The following is a 19,902-nucleotide window of genomic DNA, read 5'->3' on the forward strand; positions in this document are numbered from 1 at the left end:
TATTATCAGACCTGGCTCCAGGTGCTGGAAACATCTGGATGTGACATCATCTTGGCTACATTATCTAAATTTACCTAGAAAAATATCAACCACTCACGACACAGTAGCATGCTTATTATCAGTCAGAGACCTTACCTGTTCTAGTTTGGTAGCAAATGCCACAGTGACAGACAGGACGAACATGTCAGTGCAGCGATCAGCAGGTCCGACCTGATGGTAACCCTGGTCTGGGATCAGCATGGCCTCCAGCTTGTCTGGGAGCAGCTCAGTTACTGGAGAACCTACATTAGAAGATCAGGGCAAGTGCAAAAAAAATAGCAGAGGAAAGAACATTAAACCATAAAGACGGATGCAGAAACAGCATGAAGTTACCCACTGGTTTACAGTGGAGCCAGTTTGAAGTCCAGAGTCCAGGACCTTCCTAAGAGGTTGGGGGTGTTGCCTTTGCCCCTCCACCTCAGACCCAAACACTAGCTTCCTCACAACAGCAGCTGCATGTCTCACCTGCTACTTACTGAGCTATGTATTCTGTCCCACACTGCCACACTTGCTAAATGTGTAGAAAGATGTGGTAGACCACAGTAACGTCAACTTCAGCTGATGCAGAAAGCACTAACAACACCTGTGCACCAGAGACACAACCAGCTAGCTAATTAGCAGGCTAGCTGCTGGACTGTTTTATGCAAATGTACTGTAAATATGGACTAAATGCTAAGATAAGTTAGCTAAACTATGCTACCAGACCAGGTATGGTAATGTTGTTAAGGTAAAACTGAGACACTGAGACCAAAATGTCTCCTGGAACAAATGATTGACTTAGTATTTCTGGAGAAACACAGAGGCTCTTTTTTTAAGACTGAGCTGAAGCTGGATTTTTTAGAGGCAGCCTCTAGCAGCCCTCAGTGACACTGACCATTAAGAAACGTCCACATTGGCCTCAGCCTCCAGACGTGGGCCTTACCACCTGGTCTGAGGTGCTGAGGACCAGACAAATGTGCTCTTTGCAACAACATCAAACACTCACAGAAAGCAGTGAAAGTTTTTCTTCAAGATTATTTTGCTCTTATTTCATTATTAAACAATTTTAGTCAAAACTTAAACCTTTACATCCTCTACACTCTTTTACTGACTTTAGCAGAGCTATACTAACACAGGTCACATGCTGGCTAAGAAATGTATGACAACGCAGTGCGGAGATAATACATTTTCCTAAGCCCCCTCAAAACTGAACGTTATTAGAAAATAAAAGTCCTAATGCCTTCAATATGACACACATAACATCATCATAAGGTCGACTCTGCTGAGCTGCTGTTGGCCAACATCTGTCTGTCTCTTGCAGTGGACAGTTTAGTGGTCTACCTTCAGAGGCTTCTCCTATTTGAACTGACCATAAAAAACTAAATATCTACACAGCATCTATGACAAATACCACCTGGGCTGCACACCAGCTGATCGCTGAGCCCCAGACACCTGCCAGCCTTCATTCATTCACTGCACAACAAACGCATGACGTGCGGCGCCGGTAGCGCATCTGTGTTTCCTAATTTCCTACCTGCTACCGTTTTCATGACATGCACATCACGTTGTGTTTTTACCAAGCAGCAGTCTGTTGCCTTTGTGCCAGCAGGTGTGTCCAGATGGAAACGGGGTGTGTCCAGGTAAAGTTTGTGCGCATTGCTAATATGAGGGCGCACAAAGTGACTGCGCCACTGACCAGCCAAACCCGGGTGTGTGGTCAACAGTCAGATCATCGTTGCTAGTTAACGGGCACTTTGACCGTGATGTGACGCACACCTGTCTAGATGCACGTGCTGCGCAGGACATGCTAAACTTAAAAAAGATGACTCGCTGTTCACTGGGTGTGTGCACATCAATATATATGTATTTATAATAAATATCATTTTGATTAGTGATCATGAGCCTTCACCTCGCGCACCAGCAAGATCCGTTTCCTGTGGAAAATCTTACAGACCTCCGACCTGTCCGTAGTAACCCCGCAATCAAACCTTGAAACTCTCACGTCTCTTAACGGGATGTGAGGCTGCACACTGACTGGATGACTGCATGGTAATGCCAAACACACTGCTTTAAAGGGCGTTCACACAGATGCACAATGTACCTCCACACGTCAGCGCAAAGCTCTGGCTTTAGTTGTATTGATGAAGAGGAGGACACGAGCTGCAGCAAAGAAGAAGATGCTGTGGGTCGGCCAGAACCAGCTTCTTCATTCTCTTTGTGGTCTGTCAGGTTCTTTTTTCATATAAACTTGATTTCACATAATAGAAACACAGTACAAGGAAAACACAGCATAACAGAACAGTGCCAGGGTTAAAAACAGTAACAGAATTAACTAGATCTGCAGTTGGATGAGTCGAGGTGTCATCACAGAGCGCAGCGCGCAGGGACGGCACGCCTGGTGCAACGCAGATACATTCTTGCGCCGCGTGACACAGGAATGACAGTGGAGTACAGAGCGAACCGCGTCCTGTCTGAAAAAGACTTTAATGTGGAGATCAAGTACAAACTTTTTGCTACTTGCACGGGCACTTGTGCATTTTGGTAATTTGACAACAAGGAAAAAAGGTTCACGGACACACCCAGACACCACCTGCCCAGTACATTTTGATTGGAAACTGTGGATCCTTAAAATAGGGCCTTTTATGTTAAGTGTATCTGAGTCTAGACACCATAAAACAGCCAAGTGCCAGAAATTCTTACAACATTTAGCATTTTAAAATACTGCAAAAAGTGCTGTACAAAATGTCAAATCATAGTCTCAAACATAAATCTGCTCCAAAAGCATCTACAGTCTGATCAACTCGGGTCACTTCAAAGCATCATTGCAGCATTTTGGTTACAGGCCTTCAAAATCATGTTTGGCTTGTAAAACAACAAGATGTGAATCTGAAAGAGCAGTCAGTGTGACCAGGGGGAGTCGCTTGCTCCAGTTCCACAACAGTCATGACATATAATATGGCACAGCACAGACCACCCACCTGAGACAGAGTGGACAGACTGCCAAAAGGAAAGTCAATCACCACAGTGTTCACATCTCTTCTCTAAACAAAATTATATCAAGATAAAGAAAAACAAGGACTGAAGTGAGAACAGCATGAAAAACAGCAAGATACTGAAGAAGCAGCTGACCTTGTCGGGGCGGGGCCTTCTTGGCTTTGAACCTATCAGGAGAGGGTTCAGAGGGCTTGGTGTCGTTCTCCAGGACCATGGCGAGGAGGAGGGCTGGTTTCTGTTTGGTGTATTTACTGCTCAGCAATGGATACCAACGAGGCTCCTGATGGATACACAAAAACCAAACTCATCTTTACATTTCTCTCATCAGACTTTTGTCTAAGCAGAACAAAACCCCGTCTTTTTGCTGGTCCAATTGAGCATCACATGTCACAGGCTGCTACTTCGAGCAGCCTGACAAAGCACAAGGTGAGGGCTACCTGTTTGACCTCTTGTACTGATCGCAGGTCCAGGACAAGGTAGCCGACGCTCTCTCTCTTCTTGTTCACTGAGTCAACAGCAAAACACTGAAGCTTAATGGGAGTTCTCTGCAGTCTGGGGGGGACAGAGTGTCAACATGCATTCAACAACATTTTCGCAAAAACCAATGGCAGAAATAAAAAGAGACGGTCAACTATTTTAATACTATAATGCAACACGGTGGGCAGCCAATGCAGCTGCAGCATGGTAGAGCTATAGACCTGTGCTGGTGCAGCGTCCTGCGGTCAAGCTCCCAGGCCAGCTCAGTGATGAACTGAGGCTGCTCTCTGTGCTCCACGGGGTCTGTAGCCAGCTGCTCGCCATCAAAGCTCGCCTGAACCATCAGACTGAGCCGAGGACACTTCGGGAAGTGACGACCTGAAGAGGGAAAGAAAGGTTTACTCTCCTAATCACGACTCTCGTGAGCTACAGCTGAACATGTTTCCACTCTCAGTCTCAGGCCATTCATAAGTCAAATGCAGAAAGACTTTGGAGCTGGATGGTAGGTTTGGCTATCTAGTACTTAGAAAAGCAGCATTTGGAGCCCTGTCTATTGCTAACAACAAGTGGTCAGCCTAAGAGAGACTTTAAGACACTGAGCAGTGCGTGCCATAGAATTAGATTTTACTTGTGGTGGTACCTACAGGGGGCACACGCTAGATCTTTTTTCTATGCAGTAATACTGTAGTGCCCCTGTGCTTGCTGTTGCGGTGTTGTTCATCTGACCCGTCTCTGCTGCACTAGCTGCCTCTCCCACAGCAGCATGTTGGCTGCTGTCCTCCTCCTCTCCTACATCCCTCTCTCCAGCTCTCTTTTCCTGACCCTCTCTGGTTGAAGCCTGGAAATGTTCAAAACTAATTATTTAGACAGCTAATTGCGTTGGCCTGACTAGTTTTTCCCACATGTGATTTTAATTGCCACCCTGGACTGAGAGAATTCAGCATCAGAGTTTAAGACAGATATAGCATTAACATTATCCACTTGCAGAGCAGTCCATATACATCCATGATACAGCATAGCCCACCAACCTCGGCAACAGCTGTATTCTAACATTAGCTTAGCTATTAGCTGGCTAATACCCTACCGCTGAAGTCAGAAGTTTACATACACTTAGGCTGAAGTCATTAAAACAGAAATTCTTCTGTAGTTAATTGATCAGATTGCGTAGTTGTCTCACACATAAAAAAAACTATTATAATAAAAATGGGTGGCCAAATATACCTGGGCAGCCCGCCCAAGTAAAGTCTATGTGTGGGAAATGCTGCACTCAAAGAAAAATAAGAGTCTACTCGTACAAACAATGTCAAATAAGCCTACATTTTGAATTCTTCTTCTCTCAAAAGTCAGACACTAGGAGACACTAGGCCAGTTACACAACTGTGTTTCACATTAATACTGACAAAGCATCATTGAGCTGTAACAGGGCTTCTGCACCATCAGACTGAAGACTTCTCATACAGGAGGACAATAAGGCAGACAAACATTTTTAAATGCATGATGGACAGATTACATTTTGTCATTTCCAACCAGTCATTCCCAGTAATATAATTAATCAACTATCCTGGACAATTAAGTGAATTTATTTCATTGCTAAAATTGACACTCGCTCATTATGACTTACTATCCAGTGTAGCTAGCAGCAGCACCAGTGTTTTCTAGATGTCTAATGCTGAACAGCCTCCAATCCACTGTCACAACAATCCCAGCTTTAGTTTCCCTGCAGTCACACACAATGTTTTTATAACTAACCTCACTACCTACTACAGATCAGGGAAAATACCTACAGAAGGGACAATATGGCTTTTTCTCCATATGATTCGATGCACGATATGGTGTGTACGATTTGTTTGAATCGCAATTCAAATACTTTGGCCAAAAGCTGAAAGTGGAATCCTGCATTGCACATAGTCTGAGAATATTCCTTTATCTTAACCTTTATTTTAACAACCTCATTCTCAATGGTGACCTGCCAAAAGGGCAGCATTAGCTACAAACGTTAAACAATAGAAAGCAGACGTAGATGCCATTTCACTTATTTCTAACCACATATATTGAGCTTTTCAAATGGAAGTGTAGAATTTTTACAAATCGTAGAACATGCCGAAATCACTTTACTGCAATAACGTAAAGTTAGAAGACAAACAAGACACTTTCTGATACCAGCGTCCATAATTTACAGCCTGTCGATATTAGCAAATATGTACACATACCTGTTACAAACGTTACGTTAACTTGTACAAGTTTATTATCCAAAGGCTTCCTCTGTGCTAAACATAGATGTGTGCAAAATATGCATTTCAAATATCTGTGCTTTGTGATAAAAATGGCAATTTATCCAGTTACAGTTCATTTCTCAGGGTGGATTTAACTGACCGAGCTAACAGCATCGACAGCAGCAGCTGATTAAATGCGTGACTATTGACACTCGTAAAATCACTGTATGCTGCCGCTGAAAGCGTATAACACATCTAATATCGACTAACATTGGTATTAAAACTGTGTAATTTACTTTAGAAGTGAAAACGCAGGTTAACTATCCACCTCTTTGAACTACTCACCTTCGAGAATGGACAAAACGATAAGAAGTTGGTCTGTCTTCGAAGCCATGTTGATATTTGTACACTTCTAGCTGTTTATTTAAAACTGCTAGACTCCTCTGTACGTTGTCGCTTAATTCTGTAGTCGCTTGAGGACACAAAATAACTTTAGCATCTTGTTTGCTGGAAGACTGAATGTCCGTTGAAAGCTGCAACAGTCGCTTTGTTGTCAAGCCTTGGCGCCACCCATTTTGTTTTAAAGCCGGAAGTTAATAGACACGCGCTGTGGTGTTCTGTGCCCTCTGCTGGTCGGAGGTTAAAACTACAGCACTTTACCCTTTTGAGCTGTCGGACAGTTTGCCATGCGCAAACATACTTTTACCCTGCAAAGTGCAATAGTTAATATGGATAATTATTTGTGGCTAATGAAACTAAGCAGTGTCCTGTTTTTGATGGGAGGCTTCTGGTTCTGACCATCAGCAAACCACCGATGGGAAAATGGAAGGTTTCAGTAGACTAATACTGTATGTAACAATACATTTAGTCGTGTCTATGCATGGTTTTAAATAGAGACGTAAAATAAAAAAAATACGGCAGAGACCTACAAAACTGTAACTGACAAAGAACAAATCCCAGTGTTCTGTGTTCTTCAATAACAAATTAAAAGTTTTTAAGGTTATGCAAAAATCATAAAGATGATAAAAATTAAAAGTCTTTGTTGCACAAACAACTATTCTTTGATGTTACACAGAATTATTACTAATAATAAACTGTTTTTCCTATGAGAACTGAAGGTGATGTTGGTTAATTTACTGTAGAAACAAATATTCATGTCGCTTCAGAGAGAAAACTCCACAGACAAGATAATATATATAAACATCCTTTAATCGTGATTGCCAACCATATGAATTAAGGCATATACAGTATAAAAAAGCAACAGCAGGTTTCATGTGTTTATTTCAGTGTGTTATTAAGTGGATACACCGGGCAGATGAACTGAACATACCGAGCAGCCTTTATAAGACAACACCGTGTCTCCCAAAAGTTGACAGCATCTTGTAAACAGAGTTCATAGCACTATATTCAAGTAATAGAATGACCACGGATACTATTAAGGTGTTGTGTAAGAGAAGCAGAGCTGCTGATAGACACGGTTGGGCCACTGTAATCTTATTGTCAGCCTAGTTGGCACCACAGTGATACTGTAAGCATGTTAGCAATAATGAATATATTGTTGTTCTGCATTCACCTAATTTGGAGATATTATAAATACAGTTTTACAATTTGTCTAAAGAGGACATATGAGGTGAATGCAGCATCAGGGCTTAATGTTAATAGAACATCTGGTGGCCATATTGGATTGTGCTGTGCATTCAATATCACCTAACTACCAAGCTAACTAATGGCTAATCTGACCAGCTAACAACACTGCCTTGTTGTTGACACATCAAATTAGTACACTGGCTAATGTAGCTAGCAGGCGCTAGCGTGAGCATGCTAACACAAAGACACCCTATGTGGCATGTTTTTAAGAGAAAAACAATGTCACACCCTTCAGAACTGCAGGTGGAGGAATAGGTGAAATCGCAAAAAATAAAATAAAAAATAAAAAATCAATCACATCACAAAACCCAAACTGGCTCCACTGAAGTGTGGCCTACATTTTTCACACCTGGTTGCTGGGCTTTTGATGCATAACAGATCAGATTCAGCCCATGTGCCCTGGCCTGGATGGTGCTGCCTGATCTCAGTCCGAAACAGTCAGAAACAGTAGCTGAGGTACAGTACAGGAGATGTGAGGAGCAGCTTGTTAGCTGATTCACACTGAGAAATGTCTAGGGAACAGGACAGCAGGCATCCTGTCACAGTTACACAGGTCCCATGATGATGCACATCATATTGTCCACATTCAGGATTTGTGGGTCATTATGGTGAACACCAAGGCCATATCTGGCACTGGAACCCATCCTCAACTGGTCAGCTTTAACTGGCTGCCAAGGAGTTTGACTAATAGCAAGCAATGATGAATGGGAAGGGGAAAGCTAACTTTTTAGAAGATTGTCCCAATTTTTTTTGGTTTGGTTTCAAACATGTTTATACAAACAAATTAATCGTACTTGTTTCACTGTTTGTTCTTACTCTGGCTAAAAAGCAAATTAGCACATGTAAAGTCTTATGTGGTGGAAAGTGGTTTCAAGGTTTTTCAGACCTTCAGGTCCATGAGAAGGACTGCAGGACAGAGCTCTAGTTTAGATGATAAAAGTGATGATACAGGAATTTGTTTACAGCCAATATCTGATTAGCTTGAGAGAAGCCAAACCAAATCTTATGAGCTCAGCTTTCTCTGTACAAGATTTATAGTCTAGAAAATCTGACAGGTTCAAACAATTTACTGTGGTACAGATGACACCAGCAGCAGCACCACATTTTAGAAATAAGAATTAAAGGCTGGTGCTGATGGTGCTCAAACAAATGCCTAGTGAGCCTTATCTAAGTGCAGCAAATGAAGAGAGATTTTGAGACGTTGGTGCTTCCTGGTTCTGGAGACGTGACAGTGCTACATACGGCACCAAAGGTAAAACCTGACCATTCTGTCTATCAGAGGCTCTGCGGTGAGCTAGTTCACTTGTAGAAGGCATGGGAGCAGGGGCGGGGCAAAGGATTGTGGGACTCCAGACAAGATGATTAAAATGTGGGGATTTTCCTTCAGGGACAATTCCAGTGTGACCACTTTCTTCTGGTTTCCAGTTACCACTGTGTTGTTTTAGCTACACTGAAGATGATTTTTTTTTTTTAGCTTTTATCATATTACATGGTATTTACTATTATTCAGTTACCTTAGTTGTCATTCAAAATACATTTATGACAGAAACAGTCTTAGATTATGACCTGATTCTACATTTGAAGGTAAACTGAATTTAGCATGTATTCAAACTGTGGCGGAATATGGCTGTACAAGCAAATGCCTTCATACACAACATGCAAATTCCTGAAAACAAGACATAAATATAGTAAAACTGGTGAATCAAACTAAATCCTATGGCCAATGTGAAAATCTTGAATAGTTTGTCTGATGAACTCCACTAACATTAGTGTTGTACCTGAGCAAACACGCTAAATTCCATTTAGTTTTGAGTATAATAATGGCTGTAGAAGTGATAACCAATAAGTAAAGAAAATCAATTGACCCTGGAATTGTCCTTCAGAGGTGCTGTGAGTAAAATATACCTGGCACGTGTACATTTCATGTTCAGACAGTCACTCGCTGGCACTGATGATTAGCACCCATTCACACTGCCCCAGTTTGTTTCCACATAAAGCTCTGGAGTTTATTCTGCACCTTGGAAACTGCAGCTGACAAAATTTCACTGGAGCTTTCAGTCATGCCACATGACATTCCTCAGCAGATGGAGTTTGCCCACTAGAGGTTCATTATGAGGAGTTGAGGTTTGTGTACATGAGAACTGGCAGACTTCATCTGCTGATGATACAAATATGGTAGGATTCAAAGCTTCAGAGCTGCTACTAAATGTGCGCTGAGGTGAGATTGTTCTGTCGGCTACATCTGAGTCTGATGTTTTCTGATGTCTGGTTACATTCAAGTCACAGACATACTCTCATGTAAAACACTGTACAGCCCTTACCAGGAGACAAGACCATAATCCTCAGACTCTTCTGTGCTTCCTTGAATGCACACTCAATCTGATTTAAGACCCCTAACCACTGTTTGACATAAACAAAGACAGAAACTGGAAATTAGAAATGGCTCTTCACTTAGGTCCAAAAATGAAGATGCACTGTGAGGAATCGGTCAAAATTTAAAATCCCTGCAACAAAAATATTGATTCATAGTGGTTGGTCAAATTTAAGCATCAGTAACAAAAAAAGAGCCTTTGCCAGATTTTGCACCAATCCACCTGGTAGATGTTGAGATTTTCTTCTGTACAACTGAAACATGTGACCTGTCACATTCACTATTTGATGGCCATGAATGTTTGTACCAAATGTAACGGTGATCCATCCAATAATTGTCAAAATATTCCAGTCTTGTCCAAAGTGGCGGACCGACCGGCCGAACCTTACGTGACTGCCTCAAATGTAAAAACACAGATTACTTGAGAGGCACAACCTGGGGCTTACATTCACTAAACCACTCACTGACCTGTGATAAGGCCAGTGCGTGTGCATCCAGGACAGCTGGCTTCAGTCTATAAGGACACAGTGATTCTGTGTGTGCCGGTTGTCCCCGCTCCGCCCGCTGCTCCCTGCATGGCTGATGGAGATCAACATAGAGTACCGTAAAGCAAGTTGGTACTCTGCCATGAATCTGTACAGAATATATACACCACTGGGTTCCTACATGGCACTGGGCAGGTCGAAGTGAAGGTTTACTCTCACATAAAGACAATACAATCAACATGGTTACGCTCAAGTACAGGTTAGTAATACAAATGCAGAGTCAGCACTATGGAGGGAGGAGGACCACTTCAATAATCATAATGAGAATAATAAGGATAATAATAATAGACTTTGTAGCTTCCTAATGCTGTTTCCCAGTAGAAGTTTAAAAAAACAATCAACACTACTGGGATAATGTAAGTCATCATCAGTACATTCAGTCATATCTTCATCATAATACACTACGATACATGTGCATTTGATAAGGTTGAGCACCGCAGCCGTGGCCGGGCTGAGTGCACAGGGCGCTGGGATGTTTCCTGTCAAACAAGCCACCTGCTTCTGGCAAAACTGAAAGCTTCAGAAGTTTGAGATTCTGGATGTGTACAGACAGCTTCTCCTTCAGAAAGGTCCTGATCCTGCTTCCCGTCCACCTCTCCCGTCTGCTCCTCGGTGATGTGTTATAAAACAGGTGGTGTCATTAGTAAGAAATGAAAGTTGTTTTTTTTTTTTACTTTGTTCTCTGCCTCTCAGCGAGGCGAAGCTTATTCAACACCATGGAATTGATGTCTGATAAATCTGCCGTTCCTCATGTGAGACGTGGTCACATGGTCCTTAGTTCTTCCCTTCACTCTCTGTGGAGACAAAACAGGCTCTCGGTCACATGTTGGTCGTTTAGCTCAAAAATCAAAACTGAACCTGTCTCTAGTTTGAACGTGAAGCCACTTCTAGAGCTCGTGAGACTGAGACTGCCTACAAAATCTATCAAAAGATGCAGCCCAGGAGGAGACGGAGTGCGAGGCCAACCCTGGCTCCTCCTGTCCAGACACTGTGTCCTTGGGAAACACACCGAACCTCAAACTGCTCCCCAAGGTGAGACCTGCACGTTGCATGGTAGCTCGCTGCCACCAGTGTGTAAATGTGTGTGGAAAAGGCTGAACAAGAGGCAAACTGCAGTTGGCTTTAGGTAAAGGTGCTGTGTAAAGGCAGCCTTTTCCCATGTACCAGCCATTTAAGCTGAAAGAACAAGTGCCCGGAGCTCCATGCACATACATCTGTGTCAGCTGAAAAGGTTTCTCACAAAGTCTACATTCAGCTGTGGGGCCACGTGACAATAATACAGCTCTACAAAAAAAGCCAACAGGTTGTTAAATGCAGTGGATTATTTCAGGCAAGTGTGTGAAAGTTAACTATCAGGCAGGTAATCAATCACCACACCAGAACACTGGTTGGTACAAGGCCAAAGCTGATGTTAAACCTAGGAGATTGGTAGATTGGAGATTGATTTGTACACTGCAAAAAGTGACAGATAAAAGATTGTAAACCAAGATAATATATGCTTGTTCTTTGTCTGACATGCTTCTTCTATTCAGACAGTTTTACATTAGAACATTTTACTTATTTCAAGCTTTTTGTCCTTAATCGTCTTAATAAGATATTATAATGTGTTACTTTTAGTTCTGAGTAACTTATTGCTTGAAATTCAAAATACCAGAGTTATAAATCTGTTTGATCAACTCTGGCAACTACAAAACCACTTTATATCAGATAAATGTCCTTGTTTTTAGTCTGCACTGGTTTTCTATTGGTTCTTGAGATGAGATATTTTTCTTTCTAAAAATCTTGGTAAGTGAAAATTTCCTGTTGTATTGGCAGATAACTGCTTATTTTATTGACTATTTCACATATTGTATTACCTTTGTCATGCTTTTGGGAGCCGAGCTGTTGAAATACACGTACAGACTTTAACATGGAGAAGTGACAGGACACTATTAGTTGTGAATTAAAGCTTCACTGTCAAATAAAATGGAAGAACAGCTGATTGACGCAACCAGAGTAAATTGATTAAAGAAGAGCAACTGCCTCTTTGTGCCACATCTGTCAGCAATCCTCTGAAGCTGTAGAAGCTAAAGGCAGCTGTGGTTGTTGGTCTTTTTTTTTACTAGTTTGCTTATTAATTATCTCGTCATGTTAAAGTATCAAACAGTGTTCATACTTGTGTTTCATTTGCACAACATAGTGATTTAATTATAGCACTAACAAGATACAAAACATTGTTTTCTTGTGATCACAACAAAAAAGTTTCAGTGTCATGGCTGAGTCTCTCTCCAGTTTAGAAGATGACTTTCTAAAATGCAAGCTCATAGAGGAAGGATGCTTAGACAAAACATACATTAACCAGTGTGATCACCATTTGTTATTTCAAGATAATGAGATAATTAATTCTGTTATGCAACCAAACAGCTGGATATGTAAAGATAAGGAGATCATTAATTCGTGATCTTCAGAAATAAAGTTTTCCTGACAAACCCGCTCTCCATGCCTCAGCTGCTCCCTCCGCTGTCAGCATCGCTCCTGTTAATAGCCTCTGTTTCGCAGCAGTTACCATTTATAGATAACTGCAGTCTTTGCCCCAGCAAGGTAATCATCACATTACACTGTTTAACTGCCTGCCAGGCACCCTCTGCATCATGTCACACATTCAGACAAAGGCACTGATGTATGGTCTATACAAATATATGGAGAGCACCGCAGAGTGGCTAATGATCTACTGGGGGGAGCATTTAGGCAACGAGGCCCGAGCGTCCAGAGTCGAATCAGCAGCCAGCTGTTATTCCCAGGAGAGAAGGTCTAGATATTAGATTTATTGATTCGCCACATGGCCTGAAAATGAGACAATTCTCCAGCTTGCTTTGCTCTCGGTTTACATTTTTAGAAAAGATCATTTTAGCCAGTTCATTTCGTAAGATGCAAACTAAGTGGATAGTCTTCGAGTCTGGGATCAAAACTGAGATCACACCAGAGCTGCAGAAGATATTTAGCACAGAAAGTAACAAATAATGACGTTAGGAGCTGAACAAGATGCCACAGTGAGGTGAACCTGGCCACTGTAGCCGTGTGTGTGTGTGTGGTGATTTTAATACAAGAAAACACAGACTAATTGTTCCGTGTAATGTATATTACATTAGTGTCCTGTATTTTATCTTAGCCTGATTAACCCAACACCACAGAGAGTGGCATTTTGAAAATGCCTTCATTTAATGAGCATTCGTTCACGCCCAATTTAATCACTGGCTGCAGCATAAAAACCGTTATCACATCCATTCGATATGTTTTCAGACAGTGCATTTCAAAGGTCAACACATTCGGTAACCCATCCTTTGAATTTACCAAATGACAGCTATGTGACTAGAAGAGTAAGGCTTACATTAACTAAGATTAAATTAAGTAGAAGAGTCATTTGCCAGGTTGAACTGGTGAATCACATCAGTAACATGTAAACACATGCTGCCGGGAAGGTTCTAAATACTTAAAATCATAAGTCTAACTTAACCTTAAATTTTTATCGGCTGTCATATTACCGCTAACTGATTCTGGTCCCAGAACTGAGAAATATTGTGTCCTAGACCACAATAAATAAATAAGAAAAGTCATTCGTCGGCTTAAATGCTTTGTTCAAAGTTGCTGCAAAAAGGTTGGGGTTAAGTTCAGAAATTTTAAAGTCCTATTTCTCTTGAAAATAAAAGTAAAATTAAAGCTTCCCCCACGGTTGCTGTCGTGTGTGTGAGAGCACAGTCTGGTAGGAACAGCATCCACGCTTCAGACCCACCTGTGGAGGAGTGTCCTGACACCTGCTGACTGGAGACCAGCGACCTGGAGCTCAACCCTTCAACACACAGAGGAGCAAGTGCACATGAGAAAGCCTGACATGAAGGCAACTGTCCTGTAACGCTGAGAGGGTCCAGTTTTCACCCAAAACATTACATTAGCAGGTAAACTATAAGCCCAAGTTTCTCCTTCATCAGGCTTTTCAAAGCTAAAAGATGCTGCTGAGGTTCTGTCACTGAGTGTCAGGTGGTTCGTGCTATTCCTTTATGTACGACTGAAGCACAACATGAACTTGATTGTAATAACATGCCCTGCTTTTTTAACAGATCTTGAGGTCGGTTTTCGGAGGCAGTTCCTGTGGCAAAATCAACTTTTTAGATGTTCGTTATTTCAGTGTTGTTCTCAAACACTTCAGTTAGGTGGTACTCCAGCACAGAAAAACTGCACACACTGTGTAAAGAGTGGGAAGAGCAGGGTTAAACGGTGAACCGTGCCCACACAGCATATCAGGAAAAAATACATCTCGCCTACCATCGTTAACACTTTTCATTTTATTTCCTTCACCATCACTCATCAACAGTGCATCACCTCTGAGGAGCCCGAAAGGTTAAAGCAAACAAGAGGGTCACCTTGTTCTCTAGCATGTTTGTTCTATGGTAGCAAAGCATTCATGCATGATTATCACCCGACTTAAAAACCTCTGCGCTCAGTCGGTCTCAGTCTGGGTCCACACTGTGTAGCTGTACCTTGGTAGATGTCGTACTGTCCTGACATCAGGTTGTAGCTCATACCCAGGTGTGTGTGATGGTGTGTGTGGAGGTGTCGGGCAAATGACACATGGTTCCTCTCTCTCTCCGTCTCTCGCTCGCCCTCAGGGGAACCCTTCTCACCAGGCTGCAGAGACACATAAACACACTTTAGGAGGATGCTAACATTGCAGGGTTGATGATGGTGAACAGCACAAACCTGTAACGAACAGTAGTTCAGTGTCTGTTAGGTAATTTTAATGTAACTGCAAATTTCTCTTTTAAAAGCAAAGCAGCAACTATAAGAACGACTTCAACTGGAGTTCATTTCATTGTCACTATTGTCTGACTCCAACAAAAACATGATTGTACTGAAGGGAACAGAGAAAACCCCAAATTCTGAAGACAAAGCTTGGGGGGGTTCATTTGCTCCTCAGCTCTACTTGGGGTTGAACTTCATTACCAACACATTTATGGCTCTGGTTACTGGAAAACTACAAATCTTTGGGTTTTTCCATACAGGCTGGAGTCCTCTGCGACACAGTCAGATGCCACAGCAGTCAAGACCTTAATGATTAGGTGGTACTATGGTACAGCACATCCACATCATGTACAGAAGTGGTCAGAAACGTGGTCAATCACTTAAAGATTGAATAACAACAGTTTCCTAGGATGAGGACAAACTTTCCTGCTAAACTTAAAGGACGATCAAACTGCATCTCTATGTTTCTGCTGATGATTTTCCAAAGTCAGCTGCAGTATCTCCCTCCTGGCAGCATTATAGTGGTTAATCTGTTTCACTCTGAACACCTGAAATGACTGCTTTAAGTTTTTACAAACTCAAATTAGTACTGAGGGGGCACAGTACACTGTCACCTCACAGCAAGAAGGCTCTGGGTTTGAGCCCAGGCTGACCCGGGGCCTTTCTGTGTGGAGACTGCATGTTCTCCCTGTGCCTGTGTGGGTTCTCTCTGGGTGCTCCGGGCTTCCTCCCACAGCCCAAAGACATGCATCTTAGGTTGACTGGTGACTCTAAATTGCCTGTAGGATTGAGTGTGGTTGTTTGTCTACATGTCAGCCCTGTGACAGACTGACAACCTGTCCAGGGTGGACCCCACCTTTCGCCCAATGTCAGCTGGGATCGGCTCCAGCCCCCTGCGACCCTGTTCAGGAATAAGTGGTATAGATAATGGATGGATGGATGGATGCGCACTAGAGCATGTGTTGTCTGCACTACACAACAATGGAAGGGTAACAAACGAAACAAGCAGGTGTTGGTGGTGATGAATCGTGTATCTCTAGCAAACAAGTTGAATATTATGAGCTAACTGGAAACCAGCAGGTGCCTGGAAAGCACCAAACATTTAAAGCACTGTCTTGTACACATCTCACTCAGCTGTTTTTGCCAACAGATTATTATGAAAAAAATTCTACAAATAAACTAAATCATATGACCTCCATCTGGGTAACACTTCTTCCTGTTCCTGCATTTCTAAATGTGCGATGAAGCCAATATGTCTGTTTGGAGGGATTTTAAAGTATTTCCATTGATTTGTCCTTTCTGTGTTAATAACAGGAGTAAGAGTTTCAGCCTACATGATATTTGGATTTTACTCCTGAAAACTTTAGAAAATGTATCTGTATTTGCAGCAGTCGGCTGTACCGGGCACTTGTGTCACTAGTATTCACTTTAATGTCTGACTCCGGATGTGTTTGTCGTGAGTCTGCTTCTAATCCTTTCATGCAGGGTTCTGTCTGCGTTCATCACAAAGCATCAGCTGTGTACCAAATGAAGGAAAACAAACATCAGAGGTGTGATGCTGCGAGCTGCACTGTGGATGTGGGTGTGACGGTGAAGCGAGCGCTGCTCACAGCAGGTGATTTTCCATGGTACTGGTGGCTCTGCTGCTGCAGCAGTTCCATGGCCGAGGACGAGGACGGGTCACTGCTCTGCTTGTTGCTCACTGCTCCTCCTCTGCCAGGGGGGGTCACCTCTGACTCCTCCCTGCCTGCCGTCTTCCCGTACAGAGGGTAGTGGAACCCTGGCGGATGCAGAAGCAGATACACACACGCCTTTATTTGCCATTGAATTGTTGAAGCTGGGGGCTATAGTCTGCATCACAGGTTACAGCACCTTAACTGAAAACACTTTCATCTTTAGGTGCATGAGTTATGCATTTAAATGTATTTCTTGTTTTCTTCCCTGTGTTAAAACTGATTCTGTAATGCAGAGGCTGCTGACAGGCAAACTTTCCTACTGAAGACAGCTCAACTTCTTTCAAGTCTTACACTTCATCTGACTTTTATTTTACTGTGACACTCCAGATGCATTCATTTTTTTCTTTTCAACTGCTTTCAAGCCTTACATACAAACTGAACCTGAAAATCCCAGCCCGCTAGCCTTACCTAGTCCTCTGTACGTTCACTGCTGCCAGTCATTTGGTCCATTGATTATTACATAGCATACTGGTCAGTGGAGCTTTAAAGGAATAGTTCAAAACCTATCTGTTTTCTTGCTGAGAGTCAGATGAGGAAGTCTGTACTCTCAAGCCAGAACAGTCAATATGAAGCTGCAGCCAGCAGCTGGTTAGTTTGCCTACCAGCGTCTCTGAAGCCTGCTGCTCAACACATTATAAATTGTTCATTTAATCCATCGGAAAAAAACAAGTAGTAAAAACAAGCAGCAACCTCTGAGGCTGAGAGATGAAGCCAAGAATTAAAACCTGCAGTTCCTCAAATGGCCACTAGATGCTCCAAACGGGTGTCAGTCCCCATAGACTCATGTTAAAATGACCAACTTTACAGCAGAAATAAACATGTTTACAGCCTGGTACAAAAACACTTTTGTCTTTATAGCTAATTTTGAAGCGCTACCAATATGGCGATGACCAGACTGAGCTTCAGAACTGCTCTTCCAAAAACCAATGGGTGACATCACGGTGGGTTTGTCCATCTTTTATATACAGATATACATATCCATTAAAAAAACAATAACTAAGTCATTGCCTCCTCCAGCCTTTGTGCTAAGCTACACTAACATCGAACATGTGTACTCAGATGTTTCTCTTAAAGTAGACTCAAACCTGAACTCAGATTCTTACCTGGGTAATTGTGAACCAGGGTTGGGGACACTCCTCTGTAAGATCCCCCGCCGCTCTCACACATTGCCAGGTAGGGTGGGTAGGAGGAGTGCTGGTACTGGATGTAGGGCTGCTGGGGGGTCATGGTTGGCGACACCGCTGCCCGGGCACCCTGGGACTCCTCAGACAGCCCTCCCATTGGCTCCTGTCCTTGATCATCCAGCCCTTCCAGCCTGGCTGAATCCTCTGTGTCGATGGTCAGGGGGAGATCGTGGGATCCATGGACCCTGGGTTTTTTAGCATCTCCGCCCACACCTCCTCCTCTCTCTCCTGTGCCTCCGCCACCTGAGGACATCTTGGCCCTGGCAGGCTCCACAGTAGCTCCCCATTCTTTTCCCCTCTCTGCTTCCCCCTCCTCTGCCTCCTCTCCATGCTGACTCTGTAGCTCTGAGTATTTGCGATGAGCCCAGGCTGGGCCGTCTGAGGGCTAGATCGATGAGGACAAGTGTTGGTGCTAGTTGCAGTGTTTCCCCTATAATTCTTTGTTAACAGTGGTGGGTAGGAGTTGTTTTGAGGTCAGTTCAACTTCGGTCCACATCTCTTTCCCAGTTTTTGTTTATATGGCCAGTTGTGGAGCTAAAACTGAATACCTTTTTCATAATAGGTCTAAATACTAGCCCTTTAGCATTTGGTCTATTTGTGTGTTTTGGAGGGAAACCAAGGCTAATTTTTGACTTTCATTTGTACATTTTCTTTTTAGCAGTGGTGGAGAATTTCTTGCTGCGGTGGCCCACCGCTGCTGAGCGACTATAGAGGAAACACTGTGTACTTCATTGAACAGAGCCATAGACAGACCATCTATCACTGGCTCTGGGCGTGATGTTGATGAAGGATGACGATGTTTCAACAGCAGGTGGCCATTCAGAGGTGGGATGTGAGGAGTGCGGCGTCCCGATCAATGACACGAATCAAGACACGTCTCACACATGATCAAGCACAGAATTTAGGCCAAACCGAAGGGAAAAAACAAGCTATCGTCCCCATCACATCTTTCATTCAATTCATACAACCTTTTTACATGACCCAGCATGGCTAGAGTTAGCAGTTAACTTGCATCATGAGATGACATGGTTAAAAATCTGTACAAGCTTTCTGAAAAAGCAGTTCATATCATAACCGACACTTGTGTATTAGAAATGTTTCTTTTGTTGCTTTATGTGTTTGTTTTACATTTACAGCTGAAGAGGAAATTACACATTTCCTTCATGAATTCTCACGCTAAACATTAAAAACATTTGAATCCATCAAATAAAACTACATGATTTTTTCCAACCAAAATGAATGAAGCAGCATGTCAAAGTAGAGCTACAGCACCACAGAAGCCACATGGTCTTTGTCATTAGCACCTATTGGTTTAGCTGTACACAACGTGTGATTAATCTCTTTGTGACACTCAACAACAGTGGTTAAAGCACACCAACAACACCATCAGCAGCGGCGGCAGGTTATAGACAGAGGGAGAAACTTACACTGGAAAAGGAAACATTTGAGTCCAGATCTGTCTGACTGTTTGGGTTGTGAAGTGATGAAGAAGAGGAAGAGGAAGGTGACCTGATGTCATCACAGTCTTTCATTGAGACCTGGTGCTGGTCCACCATGCCACCATGCACCGCCTTTACACCCAGACTCTGTCCCCTTTCTCCTCTCTCACTCATCTCCACGTAGGACAGAACGGGTTTGAGACAGCAACCTTTAGTGGTGTCTGGTCCTTTACCTAGCATGGGTCCACTGGCTGGACCCCCAACCATATGTTTAACGTCCTCACTGTCTCTTACCCCCTGTCCCCTATCGACCCTCTGCTTGGCACTGGGTGCCTGGTCACAGCATTTGGAGGCCAGTAGCAGTTTCTGGTCCATGTACAGTCCTCTGGAGTACTGACCATAGTACAGGGACTGGGCTAAGGCAGTCTGGGTCTGACTCATAGCCAGCTGGAGCTGAGACTGAGGCAACCCATCGCCTTTCTTAGAGTCTGAGAACTCGTGG

At 43.0% G+C, this 19,902-nt stretch overlaps 2 protein-coding genes across 4 annotated transcripts in view; both read right to left on the minus strand.

The window, feature by feature from the left end:
- The window catches only part of cep120 (centrosomal protein 120), a 29,489-nt gene extending 23,205 nt beyond the window's left edge, over positions 1–6,284 (minus strand). Inside the window, exons 1-6 of one of the 3 annotated variants that reach the window (XM_020595226.1) lie at positions 6,048–6,118; positions 4,216–4,327; positions 3,711–3,867; positions 3,450–3,564; positions 3,148–3,292; positions 136–281 (exon numbers count right to left, since the gene is read on the minus strand). In XM_020595226.1, the coding sequence (XP_020450882.1) occupies positions 136–281; positions 3,148–3,292; positions 3,450–3,564; positions 3,711–3,832 (528 nt within the window). In that variant the 5' untranslated portion in view covers positions 3,833–3,867; positions 4,216–4,327; positions 6,048–6,118. Of the gene's footprint in view, positions 1–135; positions 282–2,119; positions 2,218–3,147; positions 3,293–3,449; positions 3,565–3,710; positions 3,868–4,215; positions 4,328–6,047 lie in introns of those variants that run through there. The other 2 variants (XM_020595225.1, XM_020595227.1) reach the window with 2 other exon arrangements.
- Positions 6,285–6,913: 629 nt separating this feature from the next.
- The window catches only part of znf608 (zinc finger protein 608), a 45,786-nt gene continuing 32,797 nt past the window's right edge, over positions 6,914–19,902 (minus strand). The window contains exons 5-10 of the mRNA XM_020595338.1: positions 19,389–19,895; positions 17,881–18,346; positions 16,652–16,821; positions 14,780–14,927; positions 14,035–14,091; positions 6,914–11,059 (exon numbers count right to left, since the gene is read on the minus strand). Coding sequence (XP_020450994.1) covers positions 11,040–11,059; positions 14,035–14,091; positions 14,780–14,927; positions 16,652–16,821; positions 17,881–18,346; positions 19,389–19,895 — 1,368 coding nt within the window. The 3' untranslated portion in view covers positions 6,914–11,039. The remainder of the gene's footprint in view (positions 11,060–14,034; positions 14,092–14,779; positions 14,928–16,651; positions 16,822–17,880; positions 18,347–19,388; positions 19,896–19,902) is intronic.

This window comes from Monopterus albus, unplaced genomic scaffold, assembly GCF_001952655.1.
Source record: "Monopterus albus unplaced genomic scaffold, M_albus_1.0 scaffold26.1, whole genome shotgun sequence".
NCBI classification, from domain to species: Eukaryota; Metazoa; Chordata; class Actinopteri; order Synbranchiformes; family Synbranchidae; genus Monopterus; species Monopterus albus.